This window comes from Delphinus delphis, chromosome 3 (assembly GCF_949987515.2).
Source record: "Delphinus delphis chromosome 3, mDelDel1.2, whole genome shotgun sequence".
NCBI lineage: Eukaryota > Metazoa > Chordata > Mammalia > Artiodactyla > Delphinidae > Delphinus > Delphinus delphis.
This window is the reverse complement of record NC_082685.1, coordinates 82959540-82971881: the sequence shown is the minus strand read 5'-3', so window position 1 is coordinate 82971881 and position 12342 is coordinate 82959540. Positions and strand designations below refer to the sequence as shown.

Sequence of the window (12342 nt, the reverse complement as noted above, 5' to 3'; positions counted from 1 at the left end):
AAAACATTGTCAGGTATTTCAATAGAGAAAGGCAGATTTTCCTTGGCTCCTGCACAATTTCTAAATATTAAAGTTCTCAAATTATGCCTTCACTTCTAATCTAGAAAACACTTAGGGTAACTAAGAAGAGCTCAGTTAGAGGACATACCATCTTGGATTTCTCCTTTGCACTGAGCCAGATATACTACTTCAGTCCATGTCATAGGAAGATGTACATGCCTCCCAGTACCTAAGGTTTTGAGACCCAATTTCCTCTGTTATGGGGAAGATAAAAGAGGCAAACAAAAATGTACAGCTTTTAAATTTAATATTTATTTATTTTTATTATCTATATTTTATTTATTCTATTATTTATTGTATTATTTATAATTTATTAATATTTTACTTGTTTTTATTGAATATAGTTGATTTACAGTATTGTTTTAGTTTCAGGTATACAGCAAAGTGATTCAGTTATACATATACATCAATAAATATATATTCTTTTTCAGATTCTTTACCATTATAGGTTATAACACGACAGTGAATACAGTTTCCTGTGCTGTACAGTAAGTCCTTGTTGTTTATCTATTTTATATATAGTAGTGTGTATCTGTTAAACCCATACTCCTAATTTATCCCTCCCTGACACTTTCCCCTTTGGTAATCATAAGTTTGTTTTCTATGTCTGTGTGTCTGATTCTGTTTTGTAAATAAGTTAATTTGTATTATTCTTTTAGATTCCACATGTAAGTGATATTATATGATATTTTTCTCTAACTTACTTCACCTAGTATGATAATCTCCAAATCCATCCATATTGCTGCAAATGGCAATACTTCATTCTTTTTTACAGATGAGTAATATTCTTTTATATATATATATATATATATATATATGTATATCTCACATCTTTATCCATTCACCTGTCAATGGACACTTAGGTTGCTTCCATGTTTGGGCTATTGTAAATAGTGCTGCTATGAACATTGGGGTACATGTATCTTTTTGAATTAGACTTTTCATCTTTTCCAGATATATGCCCAGGAGTAGAATTGCTGGATCATATGGTAACTCTATTTTAAGTTTTTTAAGGAACCTCCATACTGTTTTCCATAGTGGCCGCACCAATTTACATTCCCACCAACAATGTAGGAGGGCTCATTTTCCTCCATGTCCTCTCCAGCATCTGTTATTTGTAGACTTTTTGATAATGGCCATTCTGATCAGTGTGAGGTGATACCTCACTATGGTATGGATTTGCATTTCTCTAACAATTAGTGATGTTGAGCATCTTTTCATGTGCCTGTTGGCCATCTGTATGTCTTCTTTGGAGAAACATCTAGTTAGGTCTTTTGCCCATTTTTTGATTGGGTTGTTTGGGGTTTCTTTGATATTGAGCTGTATGAGCTGTTTTGTATATTTTGGAAACTAAGATCTTGTCAGTTGCATCACTTGCAAATACTTTCTCCCAGTCCACAAGTTATCTTTTCATTTTGTGTATGGCTTGCTTTGCTGTGCAAAAGCTTATAAGTTTGATTAGGTCCCATTTGTTTATTTTTGCTTTTATTTCTATTGTCTTGGGAGACTAACCTAAGAAAATACTGGTATAATTTATGTCAGAGAATGTTTTGCCAATGTTCTCTTCTAGGAGTTTTATGGTGTCATGTCTTATATTTAAGTCTTTAAGTCATTTTGAGTTTATATTTGTTTATGGTGTGAGGGTAACTTCATTGATTTACATGTGGCTATACAGTTTTCCCAATTGTTGAACAGACTGCCCATGGCATATTATTGCCTCCTTCATTGAAGATTAATTGACTCTAGGTGTGTGGATTTACTTCTGGGCTCTCTATTCTGTTCCACTGATCCATATGTCTGTTGTGCCAATACCACACTGTTTTGATTACTGTAGCTTTGTAGTGTTATCTGAAGTCTGGGAGGGTTATGCCTCCAGCTTTATTCTTTTTCCTCAGGATTGCTTTGGCAATTCTGGTCTTTTGTGGTTCCATGTAAATTCTAGGATTCTTAGTTCTAGCTCTGTGAAGAATCTCATGGGTAATTTGATAGGGATAGCATTAATTCTGTAGATTGCTTTGGGCAGTATGGCCATTTTAACAACATTAATTCTTCCAATCCAAAGCATTGGATATCTTTCTATTTCTTTGAATCATCTTCAATTTCCTTTATCAATGTTTTATAGTTCTCAGCATGTAAGCCTTTCACCTCCTAGGTCAGGTTTATTCCTAGGTATTTTTTTTGACATGATGTTAAATGGGATTTTTTTTTTTTTACTTTCTCTTTCTGATATTTCCTTGTTACTGTAAAGAAATGGAACAGATTTCTGTATGTTAATCTTGTATCCTGCTACCTTGCTGAATTCATTTATCAGTTCTAATCGTTTTTGTGTGGAGTCTTTAGGGTTTTCTATATAGAGTATCATATCATCTGCATACAATGACAATTTTATCTCTTCCTTTCCAATTTGGATATTTTTTCTTGTCTGATTGTTGTGCCTAGGACTTCCAACACTATGTTAAATAGAATTGGTAAGAGTGGGCATCCTTGTCTTGTTCCAGAATTTAGCAAGAAGGCTTTCAGCTTTTCACCAATGAGTATTATGTTGACTGTGGGTTTGTCATAAGTGGCTTTTTATTATGCTGAGATATGCTCCCTCTATACCCACTTCGGTGAGAGTTTTTATCAGGAATGGATGTTGAATTTTATCAAATGCTTTTCTGCAATGACCATGTTGTTGTTTTATCTTCTCTTTTGTTGATGTGGTTTAAAACATTGATTGATTTGCATATGCTGAACCATCCTTGTGACTATGGGATGACTCCAACTTTATCATAGTGTACAATCCTTTTATGTGTTGTTGGATTCAGTTTGCTAATATTTTGCTGAGGATTTTTGTATCTATATTCAAAGATATTGGCCTGTGATTTTCTTGTTTTTTTTTTTTTTTTTTTTTTTGGTAGTGTCTTTGTCTGGTTTTGGCATCAGGGTGATGGTGGCTTCAGAGAATGACTTTGGGAATGTTCCTTCCTCTTCAGTTTTTTGGAAGAGTCTGAGAAGCATAGGTATAAGTTCTTTGTAGGTTTGGCAGAATTCCCCAGTGAAGCCTTCCAGTCCTGGACTTTTGTTTGCAGGGAGTTTTTTTATTACATATTTCAGATCTAGTGATCAGTCTCTTCAAATTATGTTTCTTCTTGACTCAGTTTTAGTAGGCTGTATGTTTCTAGAAACTTGTCCATTTCTTCTAGGTAGTCCATTTTGTTGGCATATAACTGTTCATAGTATTTTCTTGTGAATTTCTTGTATTTCTGTGGTATCAGTTGTTATTTCTCCTCTTTCATTTCTCAATTTGTTTATTTGGGTCCTCTCTCTTTCTTCTTGGTGAGTCTGGCTAAAGGTTTGTTGATTTTGTTTACCCTTTCAAGAGCCCAGCTCTATGTTTTATTGATCTATCTATATATTTATTTATATATATATGATGGATATATTATTATTTATATTTTATTATTAATTCTATCATTTGTATTTTATTACTATTTTATCATTTATTTTCATTTTTTATTTATTCACTTATTTATTTGTATTATCTCTTTATTCTGAAAGTCATTCTATGAGGCTGATGCTCTTAAAGCTGTATATTTTTACGTTTATTATATTTATTTTTTGACATTTTATGTAAACTGTATTAGTGTTAAAATGTATAGAATGTTAATATTCTGAGTAATATCAGTGTCTGCTGAAAATAATTTTCACTCTTTCTTTCTAGGGATTATTTCTGTCTCATTTCCTCACCAAGAGAATGCATCTCTGATTTTAAAAGGGTAACCATATTGAAAAAAATAGCTTGATGCCAATTTTCTGGAGCACTCCACCTACTTCACTGTGGATGGACTGGTTAGTGAACATAAAAGAGATATGAAGATTTCCCTTCTTATATTAATGTGACCATTCCTGGGGCTGCCCCAGTTGGCCAACTGAAGAGAAACTCACTGATGAATGTACCTGCTGGCAACTATCTGCATGCAAAGCTAATATATTCTTTTTTCTAATCAACTTTTTTCATGGATTTTTAAAAAAATTTTAAATATGGTCAATCATGAGCCAAAATGCTGGGAAACAACAGCCACAAAAAAATTGTTGACTTAATTTATGCTTCAGTTTTGTGCAGCTTTTATTTCACCAGTTATCTAGTGTTAAAGCAAAATCATATGTATATTATTTCTCTGCCAAAACGTAAACTGGATTTAATGAAGAAAAGGTAAAAGAAGGACTTATTTTACTTTCTGTTCTGTTTTTATATGTGTTTGAAATTTTGTGAATTAATGACATATTCTTAAAGAATGTATTTTCTACAAGTTAGGTGAATAATTTGTTACAGAGAAAGAACAGAGTACTCTGTGCATATATAGTGAATGTTTAGGAGACCTTTCTTTCCTCTTTAGGAAACATCATATATCAGTTAACATTTTTTTAGTAAAAAGTGTAATTTTCATAAACAAAAATTTATTTACCAGCCGTTGATATTTTGCTGTGAGCTCTTGGATTAGTGCCAACAACTATATTCTCCAATAATTTATGAAGACTCTTCATCCAAAAAGCCATTTGACATTGAATAATTTGGTCATAAGTTTTAACTTTAATTTGCATTAGTATTTTTAACTATGCCTACTTATGATTAAAGAAAGGTGTATTCTTATCTTTTTCTTTCAATATTTTAGAACAGGTAATCATCCACCAACTGGAAGAGAAAGTTCACATACTAAAGTAATCAATAGTGTGCCATTACCTTACATTTGATAAGGTTTTTTCTAGCTATGTCCAACAGTTCTTCCTCCTCTTTTGGATTTTTTGTTTGGTTGGGTCTCAAGATGAATTCTTTTGTGATTGAAAATGGTGGCCTAAACCAAAAAAGAAAAAAAAATCAATAATTATAGCTATCACTTCCAAATAATTAATCAAACATCCAGTGGCTAAGTGTATCTATTTTCTGAAAAAGCACTTTACCTTAATGAGAAAGTTTCACACACACAAAAATCAGTAAAATATTTATGTATATATATGTGTGTGTATGTGTGTGTGTGTGTATATATATATATATATATACACACACACACACACATACATACACAGGTCTCCTAGATTGATCTTATCATACTCTTGGATTGAGAAATATAATTCTCATGATATTGAAGAACTCTGTAGCCTTTGAAAAAAATCCAGCATAGCTTCATTACGTTGAAGACTGATTTATCTCCTCACATATTTCAGTGTTGGTTCAATTTAAGCTAAAGCATTATTCCCTCCGTGCAAGTGGAATCAGTCAAACTGTGGCTGAAGTAAAGTAGGCAAGACAGAAAAGATGTATGTAGTAAGGTCAGAGAGGTGACAAGAAGCCATACTAACTTTGGATGAGATGGGAATCTATTGCCGGGTTTTGATAAGATGAGTGGCATAATTCAACTTATATTTTAACAGGATCATTCCGATGCTGTGTTGAGAGCTGGAGGGTGGGGAGGTAGCAAGGGAGAGAGCACATATACACTTAGCTGAGAGGTAATTTGGCTTGGATCAGAATTATAGCAAAGTAATTAAAGCAAAGAGTTTGGATAATGGATATATTTTGACATTAGCTCCAACCAGACTGCCCAATGAATTAGAAATAGGCATGAGAGAAAAAAAGAAAAAAAAAAAAGGAGTCATGATTAACTGAGTAACGGAAAGGATAGAATTGCTGTTTACCAAGATGGGAAAGGTTGCTAGAGGAGCAGATTTGAGGTGAGGGTAGAGAATAAGTTCAGTATTGGACATGTTATGTTTGAGATGACCATGGCCATCCAAATGGAGACGCAGAGTAATCAGTTAGATATGAGTCTGAATTTGGGGGAAAGGTTCAGGCTAAATATATCAATTTTTGAGTCATTAGCACACATATGGCATTTAAAGCCTTGTGAATGGAAAGGATCCCATGGGCAAAGTGTAGAGAAGGTAGACAAGTATTTCAAAGAGAAGTGAGAAAAGTTGAGGCTGTATGCAAGAGAATGAGTAAAGTGATTATAATGATGTACCACAGCGTTTAAAATGGCATGGAATCAAAAGTGATATCAGAGGAATAGAAAATGGGTAGTAGAGTCAATGAGTTGTTTATGTGATAAAATAACTGTTGGAGTCATACGATTTAAAGGAGTTATCTGAGAAAATAAAACATCTTTCAACAACTTACTGAATTAGTTGCTCTGTGGCATATAGGAAAAAAACACGAATAAAAATCAAATTTTGCCTCTGAGTGACTCATAGTCCAACTGGGAAGACAGATGTATGTAAAATTAATCACAGTGCCACAAGATCACAGGATAAGCAGAGATAAAACCATGATGCTCTGTAAACTAGAGCCAAATATATATCCCAGTGAAGAACAATTAATGAAATGACCAGCTCTTTAACTGTCACCCTAAAGTAGGCATTTATTCAATCATTCAATCAGTAAGCATTTATTGACTATCTCTATGTATCAGGTGCTACCAACCTTGGAACTGGGATACAACGGTGAAACCAACAACCTTGCCCTCAAGCAGTGTATAGTAAAATAGCAGAAGAGTTGAGGTGTTAGAACTCACAAAGTCTGCTAGAACTGGGCATTTGAAATGAATAACTTCATTCTTGACTACCTGTTATCTTGCTCTTGGAGATATGAGATTAGATGTATATGGTAAAGGTTGGCTGAAAACTCTTTCTCAACAGTCATCTGGGATGACATATCTTTGATCGACATGGACCTACTCCTCGCGAAGAGTCCAAAATAGCTTCAGTCTTCCCATTTGTACAGAGTATTATGGGAATAAGATAGTCCCTTTATCCATTTAAATTTTTCTAATTTTCATTAGAAATTAGATTCTTCAAAAGTATTAACATAACAGTGCTGTTTATAACAAACCAAACATTCAGGGATGCATCCCAACCCTACCGTCTCCAATTCTACCCATTAGAAATAGCCAAGATTAATGGGTCAGTGTGTATCCTCAATGCTCACAAATATAAACCAACCTATGTGTACTGTTTTTAGTAAATAGAACCATGTATGCAACACTGTAGCATGCTTTCTTCATTAAATTTATCAGACATTAAAGTTCAACTGATCCTAACATGCAGTAGTATGGATGTACCCAACAAACGCAACAATGTCTTTATTGACTGACACTTCCCATCACTTCCAGTATAATTTTGGCCACGCTAACTGATTCTGTAATTTTTTAAAATCCTTGTACATAGGCCTGATATTTAGTAGGTGCGCACTATTCTGATTTATCAATCTCCACACTATATCAATAGTTAAACATTTTGATTACCACCTCTGTTTGTAAATATATCTATATAAAGACATCCTAAGAGAATTAAAAGGCAAAACTTCAAATGGAAGAACATATTTTCAACACATGTAACTGACAAAGGGCTCATATCCATAATATAACCAGAATATATGAAGAACTCCCAAACAATAGAAACATAGAGAAGAGGCTTAAACAGGTAATTGACAAAAGAAGAAATCCATGTGGCCAATAACTATGTGAAACAATGATTAACATCATAAATAGGGAAAATCAAATTAAAACCATCTCGTTTAAGCAGATTTCCCTACCACCGACCACAGAAACCCCTCCAAACACACAAAGACACAGCCACACACACACACACACACAAATACACACACCTATACACATTCCAAACACACAAATACACACACTATATCCAAGGGAAAATGGATATAGAGAAAAATGCATTTGTATCACTTTATTTTTAAAGCAGAGTAAAGCCTCAGGGTAAAAATAATATCTAATACAATTTCTACGCTTAGAATATATTTTATAAATAATTTTAGTTTTGTCAACTATCTTTCAGTACAGTTGAGGCCTGTAGTGAATCATTAAAATTATGGAAAGCTAATGCTTTCCAGCTTCCTGTACAGAGATTGAATACCTTAACTGGACTCCCTCAGCTCATGTCAATAAATATTTAACAGGAAATAAATATAGCTTTTATAACTATTTCATGCCCATCACAAATAGGGGTTATACAAATTAATACTTATTTAATGATAAACATAACCCATGATAAGAAGCAAAAGGAAACTTGAAAAAGTAAATATAGGCATTTGAAAGGAAAATATCTTAACTTCACACATTCTAATTTCTTCAAACTATCAAAAGATTTCACAAAGATAAATGTAATCTACTGTAAGTATATAAGTACAGTCCTGTGGAAAGGTAATGAATTAAGGTCATCATGCCAATTTCATATAAGGGAAATATACTAAAGTCTTCTGACTGCACGGATATCAATCCAAATGACTTTATGTTATCTGTGAATTCAGAACTTTTTTTTAGCTGACAATTCATTTGTTCAATAAACATTTAGTGAAAGCCTCCCACATACAAGATATTTCACTAGATATAATGTGGGCTAAGAGAGGAATCAGGCCTGGCCTCAGTAAATTCACATTCTAGGAGGGAAGTGAGACAAATCACAAATGATGTAACATAAAGGAGACACACTGAAGAAAAAAAAGAAAGGAAATAAAATCCTGTGTCGAGTTTAGAAGGTCATGATTCCAACACTTCCTGATGCTATAATCTTTGCTTAATCATTTAATCTGTGTGAGCTATAATTGTCCATCTGTGGAAATGAGGACAAAATTTGCAGAATTTTGAAAAACAATGAACTGGAACACGCTGTCTAGTTCCTTACATAGATTCAGCACTGGATAACTGTTAGTTATAAGAATTACTGTTTTTGGTTAAAGATTCAAAAAAGCTTCTTTGCAGAAGTGGCACTTGAGCTGTACCTTGATATGAAGACAGGAACTAGAATGTGACAGATTGGCAATTATCCTTTCAAAATCTTTTCTCTGTTTCTTCCTGGTCACATGATCACACAGCTAGTGCCTATATTTCCCAGTCTTTCTGGCAGGTTGTGAGGAGATACAATATATGCAAATTTCAGGTCACCTTTAACTTAAAGACAGGCCACTTTCCCTAGAATAAAACCTTTTTTTCCTTCCAGTTGACTGGAACACAAAAATGATGCTGAATTGGCTTTGATTAGGCAGATCAGTACAACTATGAGATAATGAGGGTTGTGAGTTTCTCACTGACCCCAAAAGCAGAGCTATCCTGTCAGCCTAGACCCACTGGATTCATATGTCAGATAAATATACTTCTATCTTACTTAAGCCTCTGAAATTAGAGACCTCTTTTTATAGTTGCTTCATATTTACCCTAACACAAGTAGAAACAAAGAAAGAAAAAATAAAGAACAGTCTTAATGTAGCATAGAGACAGAATGCTTAAAATCAAGACAGGAAATGAAGATGGAAATGTTAGGTTGAGACACATACAAATGGCACTGAATGGTAGTCTGTGGTAGACTTAAAGCTACCTACATCAGTATCTATTCTCCTCCCTTTCTTACTAAAAGATTCTTGCTTGCAGTTAGGTATGCACAGATGTCTAAGGTTTCAGCCAGTAAAACGTAAGTAAAATTCAGAGAGTTCTGGGAAGTCTCCTGAAAAAGTGTATAAACCCTTCTTCTGTCCTTCCTCTATTCTGCTGCATGAAGCACAACTGTGATGTCTGGATTTTCAGCAGCCATAATAGAACATGAAATGCCCTTAAGAGTAAGTCATGTGCAGCAGACCAGCTAGTTATAAGGAATCTAAGTCCTGGATCACCATACCAGCTCTGGACTGACTATATTCAGAGAAATAAACTATTTTTAAGTATCATTGCTATTTTAGATTCTCTTAGTTACAGTGGGCACCAATTCTATATTACACATAGACTTTTGAGTTTTATTTGATAAATAAGAGAATTATTCAGCAGAAGAGTGATGAGATCACAGCTGTGCTTCAGGATGACTAAACTTAAAAGTCCGATGTTGAATGGTTTGGAGTGAGGAGTGACTACTGGTAAACTGTTGGACAATTATTTGTACAATTTAGGTAAGAAGTAATAAAGGTCTGAACTACCGTTTGGGCAATAATAATGACGAAAAGTAAATGAATGTGAGAGATTAGTTGGAAGTTAAATCAATAGGGCTCGATGACTACCAGGATGTGAGAAAAGAAACTGTGAGGGTGGACATAGAGATAATCTTATGGTTTTGGGCCAACATGATTAGTAGTAGAGAGTTGGCATCAAGACAATTAGACGGAAAACTCTGGGCAGATGATCTGCGCCATTCTGGATGTACTGACTGTGATTTACCTGTGAGACAACCAAGTGGAGAGGCCTATAATGCAAGTGAACTTGTGAGGCAGACATTAAGTGGATAAGATCTGGAAATAAAGACTTAAGATTCACCTACATACTCAAAGCTATGAAATCTCAAGAGGAAGAGTATTGAGAAAAAAGAATCAAGGGAGATCTTTGGACAAATCCTACAGGTAGGAGGCAAGAGGAAAAGAATGGTAAATATGATAGGCGATTCAGGGAAATACTACAATGGAATTCAAATATTTGTACAATTTGGGGTGTAAACTTTCTCTGAGAATTGTTCATCACTCATAGTCCCTGCTGGGCCAGTGGGTCTAACTTCTACATTAGCACCATTTGGCTCCATCCTCCCCTACCCTGGCCATAGCTGATAGGGTCACAGTAGACATCTGGCTCACTCCAGGCCAATCCAATCCTCTCTTTCAGGGATTTTAAATAATTAGCTAATATTTTTAATTAGTTGATGTCAGAGCTGATAGTTTATGTAGAGTCAAGAGGTGGCTTTTGTTGAAATGTTGTTCAAGACAACAAAATACCCCAAAGCACAGAGCTTTAGAAAAAGATATGTTAGTATTCTGTCATGTTTTTCACGATATGCCTTTGTCTGCATTATATCTTGTTTGCTTTTCCTTTGCAATTTTTTCTCTGATCCCACTTAATGAATATAGAACGTGCTCACTGTTAATTCCATATATTTTGGCACCATTTAACTAGATAATAAGGGTACTACTGCATAGGTAGGGGTTGCTATTTGTTGGCTGTCGGAAAAATGGAGAATATTTTACGTATTAATTTATAAGCGTGATTTACAGATGATGGTCTTTCAGCATGTATTATGCAATGAAACTGTCACGTACTACTAGTTAATGTTATATGCCTCTTCTTTATGGGTATGTAGTTTTATAGCGATATGATCACCATCGTAGCCCTGATCCATGTTTGTTGGATGATTTACTGATGTACAGTCAGAGTTTGTAGTCTAGTATAGATACAGACTATACCTGTTGATCATTTTATCTCCATTGTCTCTTAGAGACACTGAATGAATAAATGAGACCTGGCTATACCTTCCACTCTCAGGTTCCACAAGACAGCCCTACATCCTTCCATTACATTTTTCTTTTGCTTCAGTTAAGCTGAATGTGTGCCTGTTCCATGCAAACAAACAATCCTAGACTGAGATACCAAGCAAGAATAGATTGAAGATGCAGACCATGATCAAAAACGTACATCTTGCAGAGATAAAGACTAAGGACAATGAAAATACCATTAGAGTTAATGTTTAGGAAGTCAGTAGAGATCATTAAGAGAGTACTTTTACTAGATAAATAAAAACAGAATCCAGATTTGATAGTGCTAATAAATAGATGAATTAAAAAATTAATCTGGCTATACCTTTGGTAAGTTTGGTATTATGGGAAGGTGAAAAAATGGAACTGAAACAGATAGAAATTTTGACTAACAAGAAACTTGGCTGGTACTTCCTAAAAACCAGAAGTACCAGCACAATTAAAGAATGGTCTAGCCCTTTCAGGTATGTATATGATACAGCTGAATGTGTAAGGAATTCAGGAACAGATTTATTAATCTGAAAGGCATAAATAAAGAGTTGGTGGGAATTTCCTGACAGTCCAGTGGTTAGGGCTCTGCACTTCCACTGCAGGGGACATGGGTTCAATCGCTGGTGGGGGAATTAAGATCACACATGCCGCTCGGTGCGGCCAAAAAGAAAAAAAAAAGAGTCGGTGATAATGGCCATATCTATAAATTTACTCTATAAATGCCTCCCCTAAATTTAGCATCCGTGATACACTGATCTTGGGTATGGGCTTTTGAAGTCAGACACTGAAAATATATTTCGTTGTTCCTGATACCTGTGTAATTGATTACAGCATTTTCATATTGTGGATATCCAACAGGCTTTATGGTATGAGGCCAGAAATTGCCACTCAGATTCATTTCTGAAAACATCATATCTATGGTTTGATATATTCTTTTATTAGGTCCTTGTTTTTCTTTAGATCTTAAATTTTGATTCAGTCTTAGCAAATGGAATACTGTCTTAAGCCCTGAAAACGCA

At 34.5% G+C, this 12342-nt stretch overlaps 1 protein-coding gene across 1 annotated transcript in view; it reads right to left on the bottom strand.

Moving 5' to 3' along the window:
- TMEM232 (transmembrane protein 232) overlaps positions 1-12342 on the bottom strand; it is a 378932-nt gene that overhangs the window by 225523 nt on the left and 141067 nt on the right. The window contains 2 exon segments of the mRNA XM_060007168.1: positions 149-254; positions 4784-4895. Of these exon segments, the coding sequence (XP_059863151.1) occupies positions 149-254; positions 4784-4895 (218 nt within the window).